This window comes from Felis catus, chromosome D1 (genome assembly GCF_018350175.1).
Source record: "Felis catus isolate Fca126 chromosome D1, F.catus_Fca126_mat1.0, whole genome shotgun sequence".
NCBI lineage: Eukaryota > Metazoa > Chordata > Mammalia > Carnivora > Felidae > Felis > Felis catus.
The window spans coordinates 65,739,590-65,763,095 of NC_058377.1; the positions used below are offsets into that span (position 1 = coordinate 65,739,590).

Here is a 23,506-nt window from a genome sequence, read left to right on the forward strand (position 1 = left end):
ATCGTCCATAGATCCACATTATTACATCTGTGGAAGTGCTTAGTTTTTATCTTTTTATTTCTAATTCTTTCTGCTTTAAGTATTCTTAAATGATCACTGCTCAGAACCCAGGGTCCTGGGATCAAGCTCTGGTTACACAGGCTGGAGAAGGCTATGGGGAAACAGAATCCTCCTGGGTCTCAGGTGGGTGCATGATGCCTGAAGGGCTCTCCCACCCTCCCTTCCTTCTTTCCTGCTCTGCCTGGTCACAGCATGGGTGCAGAGGGCTCCCTTAGGGAGGACTGGGAAGGAGGAAGCTGAAGTTTCAGGTAAGGCAGCCCCTTCTGTGGACTCCTTTCCACCACGGCCCCCTTGAGGAGGAGTGAGAACCAGGAAGGACAGGTGAGTCTCACCTGAGCTGACTAACGTCCAGCTCAGCCAGCCCTTGATGTCCCCAAGACATCCACCCACCGCAGTGAAAGATGGTGGGACTCACTGCCATTCATAGCCCATGTCCACAATGCTGGGAAAGAAAAACCAAGTTCAATTTACCAAAATATCTGTATTATCTATAAAAATTGAACTCTAATGAGTCACTGCTACTGGAGGCAGCGATATCCGACTATGTTGGCTGCATAGGCAGATGGCTGCGTCCCAGCAGCCCACAGGCAGATCATGGCACTGAGTGGCACGTGGCCCGGCTCATTTGTAAGGCCTCAAGAACCTGGACACTTTGGAACGTAGCAATCGGATGAAAGATCTTGGGAACATCTCTCGGGATTCCTGGGCTGTGTACTTGAAATAGTTCTGGGGGTGGGCCAGGACATCAAACAGAGCTTTGATCAGCTTCTTATCCTAAAAAGAACACAAGTTTTGTTACTGGGCCAAAATACTTAAACATTCCAACATTTTGCCAATGGAACTATAATGTCCCAGTGTTGGACAGTAGGTTGCTGAGCTGAGAAACACTTAGTGAAAATTGTTTCCTCTGATTTTTGTCTTTTCCAGTATTTATTTTCCCAAAGTATCTACAAAAAACATGGGTTACTTTTGTAAAGGAAAGGGTAATATATAAAAAATGGTTTTCTTTTTCTAAACCAGATGAGATGCAACACTGGAACCTGGGGAATATTTATAGGGTTAGTGAGATGGCAAGTGTCTGATAAGTACTTATAAGCATCTAAAATTTGGTGGACTTTAGGCTTGAAGGATAAACAAGGAGTCAATGATATTCAGTTATTTGGAGAGTGAACATGGAACCATGATTTGCCACTGGCCTGGATTTAGAGTAAGCAAGTTTCCCACTGTTCCTCCACGCATTTCCAAATTAAAAAAAAAAAAAAATACAGTTTCACTTGACAACACTGAAGAAAGCCATCTGAATATTTTTTTTAATTAAGTCTGGTGAAGATATAAAACTGACCTCAGCCCAGAGCAGGCTTGGTGTCTGAAAGGTGGCAACATGGAGCAAAAGGAAAACCTTCCTCCAGTGGTGCCTGGGAGCTCCATGGGTGACTGAAGCATCCACCTTCACTATGTACTCACCTTAAGTATTTCCTGATGGTTCTCAGATGCATAGAGCCTGCCATCTCGAACTATATCTTCAATGAGCTCCTGGTAGTCCTCTGTTGGAATAAAGGACATGATTGACATTCATGGGATTTAGTTATTTCCAAACTCACTCTTTCTTTCATTTTTTTTTTATTTTTTATTATTTTAAAAAAAAATTTTTTTTTAACGTTTATTTATTTTTGAGACAGAGAGAGACAGAGCATGAACGGGGGAGGGTCAGAGAGAGGGAGACACAGAATCCGAAGGAGGCTCTAGGCTCTGAGCTGTCAGCACAGAGCCTGACACGGGGCTCAAACTCACGGACCGCGAGATCGTGACCTGAGCCGAAGTTGGCCGCTTAACCTACTGAGCCACCCAGGCGCCCCCTTTCTTTCATTTTTAAATAAGGTTCTGAGAAATGCCTCTTCTGCAGCTGCTATCAGAACAGTGACCACTGTGATACTGAGAAGGTGATCAGAAGAGAACTTCCACAGACTCCCACATTCTCTCACCTACCAGCCTCTGCACCCACCTCTTCTGTTCCATCTTCCCTTGGATGAACCCTCTGTGCATCCAGTCAACACCCTTCCTACATTTTTTCCACTGGCTCCATCTTCTCTCACCAAGTCAAGGGCATTGTCCCAGTACTTCTGCCCTTTCTTTCCTACATGATGACATTTTCTCTCTCTATTGGGCCTTCCCCATCAGCATGTAAACATGTTATTATGTCTCCAATCCCAAAAACGTTCCCCCCTTGACCTCATTTCTCCCTCAGCTTCCATCCTACATTTCTGCCCTCTTCATTGCAAAACTACTCAAAAGAATTGTCAACACTCAGTCTCTAGTCACCCCTCCTCCTCGATCCACTTTTTCACTCAGCTTCCGGGATACCATGCTTTCAGGTTTTCCTCCTACCTCACTGGTCACTTTGCCTGAAGTTCCTTTGCTATTCTTCTTCCTCTCCCTGACCTCTTACTATGGGAGGGTCGCAGGGCTCAGAGCTTGGTTCTCATCTCTTCCGTCTATACTTGCTCTCTGGTGAGTCCACCAGCCTCAGGGCTTTTCTCTTCTTCTCTACTTTTCTCCCTTCTGTCCTCCCTTTTTTCTCTCTGCCCTTGTATTATGTAAAACAATGAAGCTTCTTAGTACCAAGCAAGACTCTTCTTTCCTTTTTTCCTCTTTTTTTTTTTTTTTTTGGAGGGGATGGGGAGAATTTCATTGGTTAAAGAGGGAAGAAAGCTATGTTCATTTTCTTATTAGTTAATTTTTGGTGCTGATGTACATAGTAAATGCAGTGCACACAACGTAAGCTGCCTCCAAATCTGAATCCCCACCTTTCAAAGTCTAGCCTACTTCCTAGTCATAATTCAAACCAAGCACATGCAAAACACAATCTTTTCCAAATTCCAGGCTGAAAAGAATGGCTCTTTGTATGCATATCATGTACAAACAAAACCAAACAAATCATAAGAACATCACTGGAACTATGTGGAAAGAGTGCTTGAAAAAGTTTCTCCTAGTCAAGTGGTGATTAATGAACATTTATTAACTATTAACTATCGTATGGTTCTCATGATTACTAATTTAATATAGGTTCAACCTCACTGGTGCTCTATTCATGTGGTATCTTCCTTCTTATTCTTCTACTTCAGTGAATATCAAATATGAGTAAGAGTACATGTTTATCTTGAATTCCTTTGTTGCAGAGTCTCCTCCTCAGAGAACTAGCTCCTCTTGATGATGGGTGTTCACCACTAGGAGGACCAGTTGCTGTGCCATGTCCTAGTGTAAGAGAGAACTGAAGCACTGTTTGCCACCACACCAAATGCTCCCAGACTGATGTCTTTTTTAAATGTTTACTTATTTATTTTGAGAGAGAGAGTATACAAGCTGGGGAAGGCAGAGAGAGAGGGAGACAGAGGATCTGAAGCAGGCTCTGCACTGTCAGCACAGAACCTGATGCAGGGCCCGAACTCATGAACCATGAGATCATTACCTGAGCCACCCAGGCACCCCAGACTGCTGTCTTTTAAAAACATACCCTCCACTATCAAGAACTACCGTGTTTTATCCCTTGCTACAACTGTCATGAGAAAAGCAGTCAAGAGTCATAGGTAAGAACTCAGGCCCTGGAGTCCCAAAGATCTCTGCCACTTTGTCCTCCTGACCTCAGGCCAGTTAGTCTAAGTTACTCTCTAAGCCTGAGTGGTCTTGTCCGTAGAATCAGGAAAGAATCGTGTCTATGGCAATTATGAGGGCTGTGCGGTGTCAAAGGCACTCAGCACATGCCTGGTACTCAGTACACGTACTCAGCGCAAGTTAGCCGGGACTACAGTTTTCCCCATCCTCCAGTGGTCAGTAAGCCACTCTGTAGCAGCCTCACTTGCCCCTTCTAAGTGTGATTTCTATTCTTCCGGGCTTGGAAACCAGGTATCAAGCTTGTCTGAAATATATGTTCAAAAAAAAAAAAAAAAAAAGATGAAATAAGCTCTGTGTAAAGACCTAAAAAGCTTCTATATTACTAACACAGCAATTTTCAACTAGTATCTGCTGTGACATGTGTAAGACACACTCTCATGGGCCTCAGCAGCTTTATGTGTAATTTCCCTGGTTCAAGCTACAAGTCTTTATTTGAGAAAATGAAAAAAAAAAAAAAAAAGGTGTTTTCATGTATCACAAAGGTAGAGTTGAGAACAGCCAAGCAAAAAGATGTGAGCTTTAGTGATGTTTATTCTGGAGTCTCTGTGTCTTTTTTGGTTCTTTCACTGATTCCAGATTGGGGGCAGGGGGGCTGTTGGTTTTTTACTTTCAGATAGATGAGGTGTTCTGTCTCTCTCAGCAGAGCCACATGGGAGGCGTTTGTGTCCACCTAGGGCTCTGATCCTAAGAGCCCTTATCAGGAGAGATTTGGCATGGTTTCAGGCACAGAGTTGATAATCCTGGATTTGGAACATGTTATAAATGTGAAATGCTTTTATAAAATCCATAGAATACTATCTGTCCAAAACATCTACTGTTAGCACTTGTGTAAAAACCTTCAATGGCTCATGGCTCCCTGTAAGATTAGGCCCACCCTTCTAAGTTTAGCACTCCAGGCCCTTCACCACCCAACTCCACACACTTCTAATCTTATCTCTCACTGCTAAGCCCCATGCACCCTACCGACTGACCAAATCAGGCCATTAATCAGTCCCCATACATGCCAGGTACTCTATCCTTTGGCCTAGATCGTTCTCTCTAACTAATGTTCTTCCCATTATTAAAAAAAACACAAAACAAAACAAAACAAAACACACCACACACACACACACACACACACACACACAACTCATATGTTCTTTCAAGGCCCAAATCTCTTGAGATTTTGCTGTATTCTTTCCAGTGCATTTTGTATTTTAAGTAAATGTTTATCAACCAAGTCCCAGACCCAGGTAGGCCTCCAGGGCTCACACGGGGCACCCCTTCACCTAACAAGAAGCAAATGAAACCAGAGAAGTCATCTGATTTGCCCAAAATTACACAGCAAATTCGTAGCAGAGACAGGACCAGAACTTGGGTCTTTCTCCCCTGCTCCTCAGGATTCCATGTAATGAAAGTCACAGTCATAATTAGCTAGTATTTACTGAGCATTTACTATGTGTCTGGCACTGCACCAAGTCCTTTGTGGATTATCGCATTTAACTGCCATGTTAGATCTAATGATTATCGTCATTTACACATTAAGAACATGAGACTTAGAGATGGTAAGTAACATACACAAAGTCACTGAAGAGATTAGGTCGAGGCTGGCCCATGTGCTTCCCCACCAAGCCATGCTCACTTTTACTTATTTTCTAAAACATCTTTTCATCCCTGTAGTAAGTGTCCCCAAATGCTTGTTTAAAATTTGACACATGTGAGTCAGCAGTGTCCTTTCTCCTTATTCCACCTGCCTTTCTGAGCACGTGTGCTTGTCAGCAATCTACCAGCTGGCCCAGAAGTTGGTTCTCCCGAAAGCAGAGAAGCTCCTTGCTTCTGTGAAGCAGCCCAAGCTTCACAGCGCTTACCGTCGTATGTCACATACGGGACCTGGAACCCTCTGGCACTGTTCCCTTCATTGGACTTAAACTGAATCCACAGCTTCTTTGACCTGGAGGTGAAGGCGATGGGGCGTTCATAGGTCTGACAGGTTTCGTATGTTGTCACAGAATTCGATGAAGCTGCCAAGGGAAGTTAGAGAGGGCAAGGTTCAGGACTCATCCTGAGCAGCAGACAATGAACACTCATTGTTTCAAAGGAAAACACCATAAAACAAGTTATGCTCCAGAGCTCTTTGGGCTCAGCTCATAGGAGCCAAAGTTCTGGGAATTGAGTGGACTCCACTGGTGATTGCAAGCCCCCAGGGAAGGATAACTGAAATGCCCATGGCTAGGCAAACAGCAGCAGCCCAGGCTGTGGTGCTCACTGCAGGGGCTAAGGAGAGGCCGTCTAATTCCAGAGCTACCTGCTGTCATCCAGCAATAACCACCCCCAATCCCCGCATGCTCCCAAAGACTAGGTGGTGCACTATGCACTTTATGGACTTTATCTCACTTAATCCTCTGAAAGCCATAGGAAGTCAGTGCCACTGTTAACTCATTTACAGAGTTTAAGCATTTGCCCAGGGTCACAGAGCCAGTATGTGGATAGCTCAGGATTCAAACCCACACCTGACTTCAGACACTGTAACCACTAATAAGAGTGGCAAACACAATGGCTCCACGTGTCATTATTATCCTAAGTGCTTTATATACATGAAGTCATTTATTCCTCATGATAACCCTATGAGGTAGCAACTATTATCATCCCCATTTTAGCAGATGAGAAAAAGGAGTTGCAGAAAGAATCAGAATGTATGTCCAAGATCACGGAACTAACAAAAGGTGAAGCTGGGTTCAGGTCTAGGCAGTCTGGCTGCTGAGCTCACTCACTACACTGCCTTGAAGTTGTGTTGCTGGCAGTGTCCCTTAATGGGCACTGGGTCATGCGTCAGGATAGGAGGAGGGTCCCTCCTGGCTGGACTATGACTTTAGCCTCGGTCAGTCCCAAAGCCACAAGTGGCTTCCCACAGTGAGACAACGGTCTGGGGCCTGGCTTCCATGAGCTTCATTGGCTCTGTGTGATGTTGTGGAAGAGGGTCCCCGGCGAGCCCGGGGGGGAGACTGACCTGCAGAATCACTACCTCTGGGATTCAGCAAGAGGCCTCAAGTTGGGTTTGTCTAAATTTTGTTTCTTGGCAAACACTATAAACTCATGTCCCATCTCTGTTCTAATACAAAGGTGACACTCTAGCCTTGCTGCTCACATTTAAAGCTGGGGAGCATGCCAGCAGGCTTCCATGCTAGCCTTAAAGGGGAGGGGAGAGAGGGGACGCACAGGTTTTCCGCATCACCAGGTAGTCTCCACAGTCATCTTCTATGGGCAGGAAGATCTCAGGGACCACAATCAAGATTCGGCGCTTGGGCGGCGGGTTGATGGTCCATGTACACTCCGTGTTGGCTGGGTAATTGCCTGGGTAGTTTGGGGATTCAATGTATCCGGTGAAATCTCCCAGCTCCCCTCCACATCTTCTGTCTGGAAGAGGAAATGCCATGAGTTATGAAGGCACAGCATTTTCATCATTCTGTCATGGCCACCAGCAGCTCAATTGAGGAGAACCACTGCATCCTCTTGCCATTGAGGAATGGCACCATCCCAGGAATTAATGTGTCCTGTAATGCCTACGGTCGCCCGTGGGAGCCTAACTACACTAACTCCCACACAGAGCTTACCCCACTGAGTTCCCCTCTGAGTTACCATTTTCTCTTTAACTTGAAGGTGCTCAAGATCAGAGGAAGGCATTCATGAAACAAAGGATTAATTTGGTTTTCAATATTTTGCTTACAAAGTCTAGGTGCCAGGGGAACCCATGACATAGAATTTCTAGGTCTTTAAAAATAGGGAGAACAGAGCTGACTGCTAACTAGAGGATATGTGACCCTTTCCTAGAGACCTTAATGAATTTATGATAGCCATATTCTTTCTCTTTTCTTTCTGGTCAAGACCACATTTTATTTTTGGTGCAGAAGAAAATTCCAATTAGGTCTCAGTCAATATGGGGCTTGCTGGATACTCACCTCTGGGAGTGATCAGGAGCACTCACGTGCGCGCACACACACACACACACACACACACACACACCCCTCAGCCATTGAATCTCCATTCATCCAATAAATGTTAGCAAAAGCTCTGGGAGTTCAGAAATGAGAAAGACACAGTCCTTGCCCTCAAGGGGCTTATTGTATAAAACTGTCAGGTGCACCTGTGCAGGAGAGGATGTTGAAGGGACTATTTTTTTCCTCTCTAATTGTAACTGGCAATTATTTTTTTTAATGTTTATTTATTTTTGAGAGAGAAAGTGTGAGTGGGGGAGGGGCAGAGAGAGAAGGAGACAGAAGATCCTAAAGCAGGTTCCATGCTGTAGGCAGAGAGCCTGATGTGGGACTTGGATCCATGAACCAAGAGATCATGACCTGAGCCAAAGTAGGACACTCAACCAACTGAGCCACCCAGGTGCCCTGTAACTGTGAATTATTATTCCCACTAGAAAAAATTTCTTCTTGGAAGGGGGTGGAGTGGGGAGAGCCATGGAGTTGAGAAGGACTCAGCTTCAAGTCTGAAGGACAGCCTGAAGATCCGTGCCATGTGGCTCCTAAGGGCCAATGAAGGGTTGGGGATGGGAGGACAAGGAAACAGATTTCATCTGGGTACAGGGAAGAATTTTCTAACACTGTGAACTTCAATCCCAAACTCCTCCAGTTTGGGAAGGCCTCCTTGCTCCCCTACACCACTGTGTTAATGACAATGAGTCAGCTGAGATTCACTTCTGACCTTTAGTGGAGAATTTTACATAATGGTTAAAAACCAACCAGCCAGCTAAATATACAACAAGTCCTTGAATGATCTGCTCCCCATTCCTACAGGACACAAATAAAATTCCTTTGTGTGGCATTCAAGGCTTCCCTTCCTGCTCTGCCTCAGATTCCACTCAGACATTCCATGATCCAGGTCCAGGGGGTCTCTCAAAAAGCCTTTCATTTTTCTGAGTGTGTGTTTTCTTCCAGCTGTGGTCTTGGGTATAAAGCTCTTTCTCCTGCTCTCCCCCCACCCTCTCCATCAAAACCTTCTCATGCCTTCCAGAAGCCTTCCCTCATCTCTCTAGGCAGAGTTAATTGCTCTTTCCTCTTCAATCCTCCAGCCTGTGCTGCCTGCAGGGCAAGGGACTTATTCTGCTTGGAGGGCCTCGCATATGACAGGTCCTCAAACAATGTTTCCTGAACTGAAACTCTGCTTGTGGGAGGAAATTTCAGGAAGCATAGCCTGTCAATGTGCCCAGAGAAGTAGCCAGGATCAACACAAGTAAGTACCTGGGAGCCAAGCCTGGTTCTCCTTCGGTGCTGACCTGCAGTGCCTGAGCTGGGTTAACTGCGTCCTCATGGTTCTCAAGGCACCTGGGACCCCTGCACCAACCCCCCCAGTCCCAGGTGGACCCAGGCACCTCCCTCTTGGTCAAGACTGTGAAAGCCTTAGAGAGACCTACCTTTACATTGAGTTATGTTTGTGGAGCCATCAAAGTCAGTGGTAGTATTTCCTGGGCAAGAAACACAATTATTTTTTCCAAATTCAGGTTGATATGTTCCTGCTGGGCAACGAATACATCGGTGAGTGGTGGTGTTGTAGAAATGTCCAGGTGAACATTGAACTGTGGGGTCGGGGGAGGGTGGAGAAAATGAAAAAAAAAAATTGTGTTTTCATCAACGGTCACATAAAAGTTTTCACAGTTGGTGAAATAAATTTGTATGCCCAAATGAAGTACTGCTTTCCTACTAATCTGGGGCTAATCAACACTTAATTCCCTAAATAGCCAGCTTGGGTGGGACCTGTGACTCACGACACTGAGCAAAATACAAAGGGAACAAAGTATGGGTGTATCTTCACAGAGTTTACAGTCCATGCAGAGTCAGGCATAAATGAGCACAGCCTGAGTTCTCATGCAAAGCACGCTTGTGAGCTGTGAGGGTGCTTAACTGATGCCAGGTCCTGGGAGAGGTGGCAGTGGGTCTCTGGGGAAGGGCAGGACCTATATGCGAGGGGGGCTGGGGAGGGGGCTGAGAGGGAGGAAGGCTGGAAAGAAGGAGCCAAGAACCTGTTGCAAAAAACCTGTTCACCTCTCCCAGACCAGTCAGCCCTGTCTGAAGGGGGCCAGGTGGCTGGGGGAGACCACATCTAGGGAGTTCCCATGCTCCTTGTATATCCTGCAGGAGTGGATGGTGCTGGGACCTGACCTCTCAGCTACTGGGACACCACACAAGGCACCTCTGGGCTGGGCTTGATAGGAGCTTTACCAGGCCCCCACGGTTCTCAAAAGGGAAATTCAGCTCTGGAAAAAAGCAAGCTGCCAAGTCCTCACCTCTGGTTTCACAGTCCTGGAAGGAAGTGGCTCCCAGATGTTTGGTAGGGAGGCCTCCTCCACAGGGGAAGCAGGAAGTACGGCCGGCCTCAGGCTGGAATGTGCCCAGGGCACAGAGCTGGCAGGGTGCAAAACCATCTGCAGAATATTCACCGGGTTGGCACAGACCTGGGGAAACCAATGACCCTAAGTGAGCAAGGCCCCCTGGTCAGACCCTTTCCCATCTCTCTGTAGATGAGCTCAGAACTTGGTGAGACCTATTGCCCTATGCTGACCTGAGCTCCCACCTCTGTGAGAGGAGCCCTCTCCTGCCCTGCCACTGACCCTGAGTAGGTGGCATGTGAGTGCTTGATGTTTACACACAGAGCTACAAAGCATGGTGCCAAGATGGAGACCAAGGAGCCAAGTGTTAACTGCTTCCAAAGTTGGGATGAGGCCTGCATTTGCTTAAGGCTTAGGACTACACAGTGCCCAGATAGCCCCTGCAATGCAGGAGCCCCCAGAGAGGGTTCTCTGCTCTGGAATCAATCCGGTAATCTGTCCCAGAAGTACACTCTTACCCAGCTGCTACATCCTAGTGATATAAAGACTCTCTGGTCATGAAAGAAAGAGTCTCCCGGTTTTATCAATTATATACACTAAGTTACATCTTACACTAGAGTGTGCCCTGGACTCCCCCTACTAAATCCAACCAATCGAATCCACATTGATAGAGGGACCCAGTGGGTCTTTAAGCACCAGAGGGACTTTAAGCACCTTACTTTATTATTTTTTAAGTTTATGGCAAGAAGCACAGCCATAAACCAAAGGATTTCTAAAAGCACATGTTCTTTAGGAATTAGCTTGTCATTGCCAAGGTATTATGAAAATCTGTTGACTCTTGTACTGCTGATCTCTCCCTTATTAATTTTCACAGTCTTCTTTCTACCTATAAGTTCTAGATATAATGACATTTAATGAACACACACCCAGGGGAAGAGTCTGGAATCTGTCAGACCTATGTTCTGATGCCAGGTCCTCCACTCTTTGGCTGTGTGACCTTCAGTGAATTACCTGACCCTCATAAAGTTGTTGTAGTGACACAACAAGCAGAGGACTAATTCATGTAATATACTTTGCCTATGCCTGGCATAGGTAAGTACTCAATAAATGTTAGCAATTATTATTATTATAATTACTACTAACATTATTATTATAAATATATCTTAATAAGGTCACATACAAATATAAATAGATGCTCCAAAGTGCTTCCTTATCAACCCACAGTTGGTCCTAGGATTTCATAACAGGCCAAAGATATGGTAGGAGTCACGCAGTTAGTCTGAGGCTCTGATTTTTAAACCCTTTGAAAGATCCCACAGTTGAGTCTGGAGTCATGTAGGTGGGAACTAAAGCTGACTCTGGGAGTCACTGGGAGGAGAGGCAGGGGCCACCTGCTCTCCACCACAGACATCACCTACAAACTGCCGTGTCAGATCACACCTTCTATGTGAGCCCACAGAGCATCAATACAGCTGGCCACTTAATCAAAAATCAAAAATCAAATTATTTCATTAATAATGGGGCGCCTGGGTGGCGCAGTCGGTTAAGTGTCCGACTTCAGCCAGGTCACAATCTCACGGTCCGTGAGTTCGAGCCCCGCGTCAGGCTCTGGGCTGATGGCTCAGAGCCTGGAGCCTGTTTCCGATTCTGTGTCTCCCTCTCTCTCTGCCCCTCCCCCGTTCATGCTCTGTCTCTCTCTGTCCCAAAAATAAATAAACGTTGAAAAAAAAATAAAAAAAAAAATAATAAAATAAATAGGAAATAAGCCCACAAAAATCTAAATCAACCTGGCTCTAGAGTTAACATAAGGGACATGAAAAACTCTTCACAGAGTTTTAACAAAGTCACCAAATGGTTACTCCTTAAAAATCAATACGGTATGAATTTGAGACCAAAACTGGACAAACAGTGAGAACCACTTTCTCCACTGTAACACTACACACTGGGAGATCATTCAGGTGTCAAGGTACATTTATTTATAGTGAGTAAAGTGTGCATTAGCAACGCTTACACCTTCTTTTCTGACAATGCCTTCTATCAACTTTTCATTTATTTGTCCAAGTGAGCATCACCCCAGCATGTGTTGGGCACCAAGGTAGGCACTTGAGCCAAAGATAAACCCAATGTGGTCCCTGCCCATAGGAAGCCCACGGTGCAGTATGCATTGTCTGCACTGAAACATTACTTAACACCTTCCATCTAAGCAATATTGGAGACCGGAGGAATAAGAAGGAGCAGATGGAACCCTTACCTCCACATTCAGATATATTCCAAGCTTCTGGAGTCTTCAGGACTCCTGGATTTTCCGGTCTTGGGCACGGTTCACATGTGATTTGTCCTTCCTCATTTTGGAAGGTTCCATTTGGACATAAAATGCAGCGTTCTTGTGCTCCATCATAATATGTCCCAGCCCTGCAACTGACTAGCCAAAGTGGGAAATGATCTGGTCAGTGAGGGGATAGAGGTCAAGAAAGGAAGAGTGCTAGAGATAACAGTAAACAGATGGCATTGACCCCACACTCCTTAATACAAACCCCTGAATACAGAATATGTGCCACCTTTGGGTTTTCTGTGCACACCCCTCTGCCATGATCCCTATGGCCCACTGTTAGAGGTGTTTGCAGGGTTTCTCTCCCTAGACCATGAACTCCTTGGAAGCAGGGATCACAGTGGTCTTAATTATCTTTGAGCACAAGCACTTGATGACTTTTCCTATTTCACAGAGCTGTCAGAAGGATTATAAAGTGAAAATCATTCACTGAACATAGGCCCAGCGCTAAAGGAATAGAAACAAGGGTGCTATTAATTCTGGCTGATGGCATCCCTGAAGGCTTCCTAGAGGCCACATCTGTGTGCGACATTAAAGGATGAATAGGATCTCCCCAGGAAGAAAAGGGGGCAGGTCATAAAAGGTCATGCTTGACATATAGGAAGAGAGGGAAGAAAGGAAGTTTAGGATAGATTTTAAAAATTCTTGAATGCCAGGCATTTGGATTTTATTCTTCAGGTAGAGGAACCATTGAAACATTCACTCTCTGGTGGCTGTGAGGAGGGTGATCTCAAAAGTCTTACCAATAAGCTCTCCAACATAGCACGCTTCATGTTTGTAATCAAATTAATATATTATAAAGAGGAAACCATGGTAAATGTCTCCTGAAAGACTAAACTACAAGGAAATTAATAAACTATGCTTCTGACTTTATTTCTGGTATTAGTAGTTATTAAATATAGATTTATATCTTATTTTAGAATATAAATATAAAATAAATATGCTTAATTGGGTTCTTTAATATCATATTCAAACATCATCATAACCATCAAAATAGCCTTTCTAATGGCTAACATTTACTAAGTACTTAATATCTCCTGTTAACCATGCCCAAATCTTTACGTACATTATCTCATATCCCCCAAAACAACCCTATAGGGGTGCCTGGCTGGCTCAGTCAGTAAAGCATGTGACTTTTGATCTCAGGGTCATGAGTTTAAGCTCCACTTTGGGCATGGAGCCTACTTAAAAACAAACAAACAAACAAACAAAGAAACAAACAAACACAACCCTTAGGATCTAACAACCCTAAGGAGTTAGGTACTATTTTTAACTACATTTTACAGAAATAGAGACTTAAGGACGTGAAATAATTTGGCCAAGGTCCCACAGCTAGTCTGTGAAATACACCTACAGCGAGATTAAGAGTCTTGGATTTAAGGGGAAGAAAGTTCTCTAACAAAAGTGCGGAATCATAATTCAAGCCTTTCCCAAGGATTCTCTATGTGGCATTAGGGGACCTTGACTAGAATAAACATATTCTCTCTCTCTCTCTTTTTTAAATTTATTTATTTATTTTGAGGGGTGATGGTGGAAAGAGAGCACAAGGGAGGAGCAGAGAGAGAAGGAAAGAGAGAGAATCCCAAGCAGCCTCTTTGCGGTCAGCACAGAGCCCAGTTCAGGGCTCGAAACCACAAACCATGAGATCATGACCTGAGCTGAAACCAAGACTCAGACATTTAACCAACTGAGCCACCCAGGCCCCCCTCTCTTTTTTAATGTTGACTTATTTTTGTGAGACACAGAAGGGGAGAGAGAGGGAGAGACAGAGTGCACACACAAATGAGCATGAGTGGGAGGAGGTGCAGAGAGAGAGGGAGACAGAGAATCTGAAGCAGACTCCACGCTGTCAGTGCAAAGCCCAGTATGGGGCTTGAACCTATCAACCATGAGATCATGACCTGAGGCGAAGTTGGATGCTCAACCGACTGAGCTACCTAGGCACCTCAACACATTCTCTTTTCTACTGAAGCTGCTAAGAAATAGAAAATAAAATGTCACATGATAAAATTAGCTATCATATCTCTTCAATGTCTGTGAGGAGGAATATCTGTTTTCATGCAATTTGCATTTATACTTTTAGGGTTAAACATGGCAAGGCTCTCTATTACCATTAATAAAAATGTCTTTTCATTATTCACTCCAAAATCTAAAAAAGAAAAAAAAAAAACCCAAACGAGGTTTTTTCTAAATCATAATAAGCCAAAATATACCATATTTCAAATATTATTTCTACAATTAAATGTCATCAATCAATAAAGTATACTCTAAATTCAAATTTTTAATACTTTTTTATATTGTTTGGATTGTCTTTGATAACATTCATAGTATCATTTTATTTAATTTTATTATATTTTTTTTAAAGTTGAAAGTGAACCAAGCTCTCTTGCTTTCCTGGCAAACGTTATAATGAGTCTAATGTACAGATATGCGGCCGACAGAGCCTATAATTCCAGACCTAATTCTCGAATAGGAGAACCACTGGATAGTGGTTTCCATAATGACTCTGGTTTCAGTTCATCTCCCATGAAAAGTGGTGCTGGATTATGTACTAGGAATTCCTGACTTCTTATCCTGCGTCCCTCCTGACTGACCTAGGATGGGCCTACAGCAGGCCAGTAAGTGACAGAGTAACTCCTTCATGGCTCTACCAAGTCAACTGTCATGAAGTCTGGCAGAAAGTAAATAAAACCTGGGCTGTCTGTCCGGATTCCCTCCAGCCAAGCCATTTCCATTTCTGTAACATGCATGTGCCTAGAGGGAAAGTACCAGACGGCGGCAATGATTTCAAAGCCCCAAGAATCATAACTTTGAGTCAGATCAGCACAGTCTGTTCCATCATAGTTGCCCTGGAAAACGGATCCCTTCCATGGATGGATAGGAATGGCTCTGGTTCTCACTGGAATGAGTAACTGGATGGGATCCTGCTGCTCTGGGTTTCCACTCTTCCTTAGAACAATTTAAGCCCCCCAAAGCCTTTTCAAGATTACATTTTGAGAAGCCTCACAATGTCCCACATCTGTTGCAATTTTCCAACTGAGCAAAGGGCTGAGAAATGGCCCCTTGGGCTGCCCTGCAGAAAAGAGGGCACTGGTTCTTTTTTCTCCCAGTGAAAGGCCTGCTTCACACAAACAAACTCATATTGTCACTCACAGTTTCCATTTTCCTTCCAGAAAGACCTACAGAAATAATTCCTGCCAAGCACCTTCCAAATTAATTTGTTTCTTTCACAAGGGAAAAATGAGCTAAACAGTAAAAAGTGATGCTGAATGTCATGAAGAGATGCCTGAAAACAGCTTTTTGCAAATGTGCTGAAGATCTGGCCTAAAGAGGCCTCAATCACACGTTCCAGTTGGTTCTCTTTTCTCCTCCAGCAGCCAGCTTGTTTTGCTGCCCCAGACAAAGGAGTCAATTGCCCCCAGAACACTTCACGATCACAGCAAAGCTTTTGTGTGTCTTCAGTGACCATTAAAATCCCATTCTCAAATCCCACACAGCTGTTTTCTCCCCCTATTAAAAAAAAAAAAATACAAGAAAGCTTTTCTGATGCAAAAAGGAGAGACCAGCAGGGACCAGGATTAATGGCGACAAAGAGACCTGAAGGCTCACCCTCTTTTCAACACTATGGCCTTTGAGTATTTCAGGCTATGGACAAACACTATGGTCTCTCTGTGGTGAAGATGGTGAACCTAATAAAAGAGGTCACTCTCTAGCATCTGACTTGTTTTCTTACGAGGCACGCCTTGACTTCTGAAGGAAAGCCACAAGCTGCCCACGCCGGCCGATTCCCAGGGTGTTCTGGAGCTGCTTTGTCACAGCTCAGAGGCTAAGACAATGCTGTGGCCTTGGGATTCTGGTCTGAAGCTCTTTTAAAGGAGCTGTTCAGAATAACAGGAAAGAGCACCCCTTGGGGCTGAGAGGCTGAGCTGTCACACCCATCCAGGTTTCTGGTGTGTGCTCAGGTTTGCTGTTTGAAAATGTTCTTAGAGTTGGGGCAGAGAGATGAGTGCAGCTGACACCTTTCTGGGGGGGGCGGGGGGTTCCCCAAGGCATGCTGTGTTCTCTTCCTGCCTAGTTAACTGGGGCTGAGATGTCACTTCCTTCAGAGGGCCTCTTTTGCCCTGGATTTAAATATTTCCCCAAAGATTTGCCCTTTGCCCTCTTTTGTTTTAATGTTGGTGGCTATCCTTGGGATTTCATCTGTTGTCCCTGTGAAAATTCATTACTTCAGTTAAATGCTTAGCATTAATGATGTGCTAAACACTGTTCTAAACAGAACTGGAGGTATAGCAGAGAAGACAGATAAGGTCCTGCCCTCAAGGGGCTCTCATTCTAGTGGAGAATAGGGACAATAAGTAAGCAAATAAATAAATATATAGTAGAATGCTACCTAGATGTAAGTATGAATGGAGGAAAGTGCAACAGGGTAAGAAGGTAGGAGAGTGGTGGAGTGGGGGTTGTATATATGTTGTCTTAAAGAGCATCCAGGCTTTCCTCTCTGAGCAGAGACCAGACTGAAATGAGGGAAATGGCCTTGTGATGGGATTGCCTAATGGGAAAAAAAAAAAAAAAAAAAAAAAAAAAGCCAGTGTAGCAGGAACACAGTGAAAGGGTCAGGGTGATAGGAGAGGAATTCTAAAAAGCAAGCAAGGGCCAGATTTCATAGGTTCTTGAAGATCACGGTAAGAAAATTAGACCTTACATAAGGTGTATTGGAGGCTTCGCATGGGGGAGCCACATGATCTGACTTATGTTTTAACAGATCGTATGGCTGCTATGTGGAGAACACACTGAGTTAGGCAAGGGTAGGAAAACAAGTCAGAGCCTGTCACAATAGACTGGGCCCAGGATGATAGTGACTTGGAATACAGCGGTAATGATGGAGGAAGACAAAACTATGTAGATCCAGGATATAATCTGAAAGCAGATATGATAGGATTTGCTAATGGACTGGATGAGAAGCATGAAAGAATGAGAGAGGTCAAGAAAACTGTGAGGTTTTCAATTTGAGCAATGAGGTAAATAGAAGTGCTATTTGCTGAGATGAGGGAGAAGCAGGTTTTACTTGGGAGGGAGGAGGGAGCAGGATAAAATGTTTTGTGGAGTTTAAGATGTCTGTTGGCCATGCAAGTATTGACATTGAGAAGGCATTGGTTTTACTATTGGTCTCCAAGGTAGCATATTACACCTCGGGGTTTACAAAATGATCCACTGGGTGCGGACAAAGCATTTTCCCATCTATGCCTATTAATTTTTGCCTAAGAAAAATAAGAAATAAAGAAAGGTTCACTGGTTTAGTGTAGGGTATAAGATTGGTCCCACAGTCTGTCCACATCTCCATGAGTCAGAGACACATATGAAGTAACAAGGTCTCCAAGGAAAGGGAAAAACAGGCATCCACAGCTCTGAAGGTGGGTAGGTACTGACTGCTTTGCTTCTTTTCAAAGTATTGAGAATTACAGTTTGCCTAGTTGAATAGATCTCTTGATTTTATTATCCAGTTTCAACCAAGCTAACTGGCACAAAATAGAGAGCAGCTTCATACAATCATACAGAAACCCTGGACTGAGCAGGTATGGGTAAACAGCAGGGAAGAGCCAGGTGGAAATGCCTTTCACTACCGAACTAGTTCTTTGTCAAACATCAAGAGATGGAAACAGTAATGATTTCATCAGACCTGACAAGAGTTGGGCCAAAACACTAGCAACTCACAAAAAGACTATTTGAAAGATGGCTTTATAACCACTACTGTTAGCAATGAACCTTTCCAAATTATAAATATGGTACCTTAAGATGCTGGCCAGTTATTTTTAAATTTTGTTTACTTAATCTGTAACTCATTCTTCTATCTTTTATGATAAGCATAATATGTTAACCAATAGTATAAGTATGTGACTTTTACATAAACATTCATAAATTCAGAAATATTTCACTGTGTGAGTGTGTGTGTGTGTGTGTGTGTGTGTGTGTGTGTGGTAAAGAACATTGAACACACCCTGAGATAAAGAAGTCCATAATTCAAAAGAGAGGTTAGAGCTGGAGAGGGCAGTTTGGCAGTCACCAGCACATGGTGGTATTTAAAGATCTGGCAGCGAATGAGGTCATGTAGGAGAGTGCGAAGATACAAGATGGGGGACAGAAGACTGAGCCTTGGGATATCTGATGTTTAGAGATCAAAAATTAGGGGAGAAGCAACATGTAAAATAAAAAGGGAGCAGCCATTGAGGTGGGAGGAGAGCCAGAAGAGTGTGGTGTCTGAAACTCAGGAGAAGAGAGTGCTTCCAGGAGGAGGGAGTGGAAATAAGTACCTGGATGAGATGTGGCAACTGGACTTGGTAACATAAAAGTGGTTCAAAAAGCGTAATAGTGCTTTTCTTGGGAAAAGCAGTTTCAGTAGAGGGGTTGGGAAGAAAAACTAGACTGACTAGAGTTGAGGAGAAAATGGGAGGGGAGGACGCAAAGACAGCAAGTTTAGATAACTCTTTCAAGGCGTTTGGCTCTCTGGGGGTGGGGGGTGGTCAAACAAATGAGGCAGTATTTGGAGAGAGGCATGAAGTCAAAGGAGGGTTTGTTTGGTTTTTCAGACAAGAGATAGGTTTGTGTGCTGTTGGAAATGATCTAGCAGAGAGGAAGAATTCTGAGATGAGGGGTCACTGGGGACAATAACAGGAGCAATGTTCTTGAGAAGGTGAAAGCAAATGGGCTCCAGAGCCCAACTGGAGAAGCTGACCTTGGCAGGAGCATGGGCTATTCATCCATTTTTACAGGAAGTGGGTCAGAGTATGTGTGAACAGATGCAGGACAGGAGGGCTGGTCTGTACATGATAAGATAAAGTTATTTTCCTAGCCTCCCAGAAGCTCATGGACATCGCTGCCTGGAAGTCTTGCTGCAACTCAAATTTAACTTGCTCAAAGGGAATGCTTCTCTTCCCTTCCCTGCCCAGTCCTTCCTATCCCTCTGGCTTTGCTCTTTATAAATGGCATCTCTACTCCCCCAGGCACCAAGACTCCAACCCTTGCAATCCCGCACGCAGTTATTATTCCAGACCTATTTCCTCCCTGCCCCATCAGTCAGCTGCAGCATTCTGCGGCTGTGTCCCTTTTGTCCATCTGCTAATCCTCACCTCTGTGGCACTAGGGTCCTTTGATCCTCACCATCTCCTATCTAGAGATGAATAACCTCCCAACTACTTCCCTTGCCTTCTGTTCCTCCCTGCTTCAGCCCTGTCACAGCATAAAGTCATACTAAAGTACTTCTCGGACTGCTTCCCTCCCTGACTCCAAAACCTCCTTGACTTGACTCCCAGCACTCCTCTTAGCATCTTTGATTCAGAACTCAGCCTTTAGTCTCCTTTTCTGAGTTTTCTTTCTTTCTCATGCTCTCTCAAGAGCCTATTTTTTTCTGCTTTTCCTATAAATCTTTTCTGATTATTTCTTCCCCAGTGATCACATTCATCCAGCCATTCAACCAACCCACAGGCTTTTTCTTCGTGCCTCCTTGCATATGCAACAGGGCTGGGTGAGATTAAGGACCTATGGGAATGAAATGAAGGATCAAGGCCAAGTCAGAAACCTCTGAGCTCACACTGACTTTTCCTCTTCTCAATCCCTAATCCAATTTATTACCAAATGTTACTCACATTTCCTGCTAAGTATTTCTAGAATCCATCGCTTCTTTTCTACTCCATCTAGTGCCTTCATGTTCTCAACATCTCTCATGCAAAACATTCAAAGCCTCCCAAGTTGGGTTTTCTGCCTCTGATCCTGACTCTCAATACAGTAAAAGAAATCTTTCTAAAATACAAATATGACCTGGACATTCCCTGATTACAAGCCCTCTAATGGCACCTTGTCACCTAGATATAAAGTCAAGGCTCCTTAGCAACATATTCAAGGTCTCTCATGACCTGCATGCTTTTCCCACTAGCCTAGCTACCCACCACATCCTACCTTGTGCTCTTGGTTTGGTAATACTGAGGTGTCAACCACCCCCAGGGGCACATCTTGCTCAGTCTCATTCCCCAGCCGGAATACTCCTCCCCATTTACACGTCCTCTGTGCATCCTTTAAAATTCAGTGAAGGCTTCTCTTTGGGGAAGGCTTCTCTAACTCTTCCCTGGGAGGGCTAAGGGTGACTTGAGGGATTGTGTCTTATTTATCCAGGCCTCCTCAGCACCCACTGCAGAGCTGGCCCATTGTGGGTTCTCTATATGAGTGCTATAAGAGTTAGAGAATCACATGACACAGGCCGTACCCGGAAATGAGAGCATTCACACTGAGAGAGGAATACAGCCTCTTGAGACAGATCTGGATTTGAACCCTGGCTCTGCCACTTACTTGCTGAGTGACACTGGCAAAACTCCTTACCTCCCTATGTCTTAGTTTCCTTATCTGTAAAAAAGGCATGATGCAAAAGAGACTTGCAATGAGGACTGAAGGACATAATATATGTAAAGTGCTTAGCACAGTGCTAAACACATTGTAAGTGCTCAATAAATGTCAACATTTTGCCAAATTCTGTTTTTTAAACTCTTTTAATGAAAAGAATTTCCTACTACTTGTTGGGATGAGCACTGGGTGTTTGTATGTAAGCGATGAACCATGGGAATCTACCCCAAAAACAAAGAGCACACTTTTCACACTGTACGTTAGCCAATTTGACAATAAATTATATTAAAAAAATAAATAAATAAAAAATAAAAGAATTTCCTACCAAGTCTGTGTGATAAGTATTGGTCTAATATTGGTCCATATTGCTAATATAAGCTTTACAATTTCCATAATTTAAAACAGATAAGAAAATTTCTGCGTGTTCAATTCCAAATAATTTCTCAAGTCTGAAATAATTAAGAAGAAAATGTCTGGCTCATTCCTGCCTCAGGCCATTTGCACTTGGTGATCCCTCCTCAGCCAGAACGTCCGTTGCCCCCATCAGAGCTTTACAAGGCCAGCTCCTTCTCATTTAGGTCTTAGATCAAACGTCACCTGCTCTGAAAGCCTTCTTGAACAACTGTGGAGAGTAATCCCTCCTCCCTTCTGTCCTCTGTATTATTATCTTCATAGCATTTTTAACTTCTGAAATTATTTTTTTCTTTACTTTTTTATTGTCCATGTCCTTCTGTTAGAATGTGAACTTCATAACAGCAAGCTCCTCACCCATTATGTTCACTGCTTCATCCTAAGTTCAGAGTGGTATCTCAATAAATATTGCTTGAATTAATTTTTCTCAATCGCTGCAGAGGAAAGTTACTGCTGGTGAAAGTTGAATTAAACCTTCTCAGTTTCTCTCAAGAACTCAGGCACAAAATTATTCCCAGTTTGCCAGTTGCCTGAATTGTGTCTTCTAAAAATTTCAGCAAGTTTTCAGAATAATCAAATATAAAAATATATATATTTTGGCAAGTATATTCCTTAAATAATTCATCCTTTATAAAAGGATAAATGACTATGAAAGAAAAATAGAAATCCATGTCATCTTTATTTTTTCTTTAGGTATAAAGGGCTTTGTGAATTTTATGGAGCTTAAGGAATTTGTTCCTCAGAGAATGTAATCACTATTTTTTTTTTGACATCAAGCTAGAATTGATCACAGATGGTACAAAGGTCGCCTGCAGCAGACTGTCCCCAAAGTTCTTAAATGCCAAATGAATGAGACCTTTCTATGCAAACATAAGTACAATAAATAAAGTGTTTTATTGGTCAGAAGCGATTATGTTCTTTGATGTAACTTAGGACTTTAACATTTATTTTTTAAGTGATATTGGAAAAGCAACAATTTGGTGGAAAAATAGGCAAAGAATGCAGATATTCCCAGAAGAAGAAATCCAAATGGCCACAGACGTATGATAGCATACTCAGTTTTACTAATAATCTAAGAAAAACAAGTTAAACTTAGTAGAAGTAGACTTCTATGACATTTCAAACCTACAGGCCACGTGCACAAAAAAGGATATTCACTGCAGCATTTTTTGTTGTTAAAAAAATTAGGAACAACTTAATTAAATGTTCACCAATGTGGGTATGGTTAATAAATACTAATATCTTAGAACAAATACAGACTAGGAAGCTTTAAAAGAAATAAACTTAACTCCTCTATTAGCATGGAAGGATGTTCATGATCTACTCTATTTTTTTTTCAATGTTTTTTATTTATTTTTGGGACAGAGAGAGACAGAGCATGAACAGGGGAGGGGCAGAGAGAGAGGGAGACACAGAATCCGAAACAGGCTCCAGGCTCCGAGCCATCAGCCCGGAGCCCGACGCGGAGCTCGAACTCACAGACCGCGAGATCATGACCTGGCTGAAGTCGGACGCTTAACCGACTGCGCCACCCAGGCGCCCCGATCTATTCTATTTTTAGAAACAACCCAGCACTATTCAAATTGTATTGATACATTTTTTTAAAAATGTTTTTTTCATACATCAGCCTATAGCTGCCAGTTATCCTTTTAAGACATGAGTCAGAAACCCTGTTACTCCTCTGCTTAAAACTTTTCGCTGACTCTGTTTCTCACTCAGAGTCAGAGTCAGAGTCAGAGCCCTCACCCAGATTTCCATCCCCACCTGGGCTGGCCCTTGGCTACTGCTCTGACATCCTCCCTTTACCTTCCCTCCCCTACCTATCTTCCTGGCCTGCTTTCCCTTACCTTAGGGTTTCAGTACTTGCTGCTTCCTTCATCTGGGACTCTTCCCCCAGATATCCCCATAGCTTGCTTCTTCCATCTCTCACATCTCTGTCCAAGTGACACTTTGCAACAACCACAGTCCCTGACCATAGTCTACACTAGGGGAGAGTATGTTCCTCCTCAGCCCTCCCCCTTCCCTGCCACTTTCTATTCCACTTCCCTGCTTACCCTTCATACCCTTATCACCATCCACAACACCATGTATTTCCTTCTTTATTGGTTTGTGGTCTGTCTTCCTCTTCCAGAATTGTAAATGCTAGGAAGGCTAAGATTTTTGCCTTTTTATGTCATTACTGGATTCCCAGCTCCTAGAATAGTACCTGACACACAGTAGGTGCTCAATAAATATTTACTAAATAAATAAAATTTCATTTTTATATGTATATAACAACAGATATAGAAAAATACATAGCAACCTGTTGACAGGGATTCTTTCCCAAGAGTAGGATTAGG

The 23,506-nt window shown here is 43.6% G+C and overlaps 1 protein-coding gene across 5 annotated transcripts in view; it reads right to left on the reverse strand.

The window, feature by feature from the left end:
- Window positions 1-521: 521 nt before the first annotated feature.
- SCUBE2 (signal peptide, CUB domain and EGF like domain containing 2) overlaps window positions 522-23,506 on the reverse strand; it is a 64,486-nt gene continuing 41,501 nt past the window's right edge. For all 5 annotated transcript variants that reach the window (XM_023239544.2, XM_023239546.2, XM_023239545.2 and 2 more), the window contains 7 exons: window positions 12,291-12,461; window positions 9,998-10,165; window positions 9,128-9,289; window positions 6,925-7,122; window positions 5,577-5,729; window positions 1,525-1,604; window positions 522-834 (listed from right to left, as the gene is read on the reverse strand). In XM_023239544.2, coding sequence (XP_023095312.1) covers window positions 682-834; window positions 1,525-1,604; window positions 5,577-5,729; window positions 6,925-7,122; window positions 9,128-9,289; window positions 9,998-10,165; window positions 12,291-12,461 — 1,085 coding nt within the window. In that variant the 3' untranslated portion in view covers window positions 522-681. The remainder of the gene's footprint in view (window positions 835-1,524; window positions 1,605-5,576; window positions 5,730-6,924; window positions 7,123-9,127; window positions 9,290-9,997; window positions 10,166-12,290; window positions 12,462-23,506) is intronic.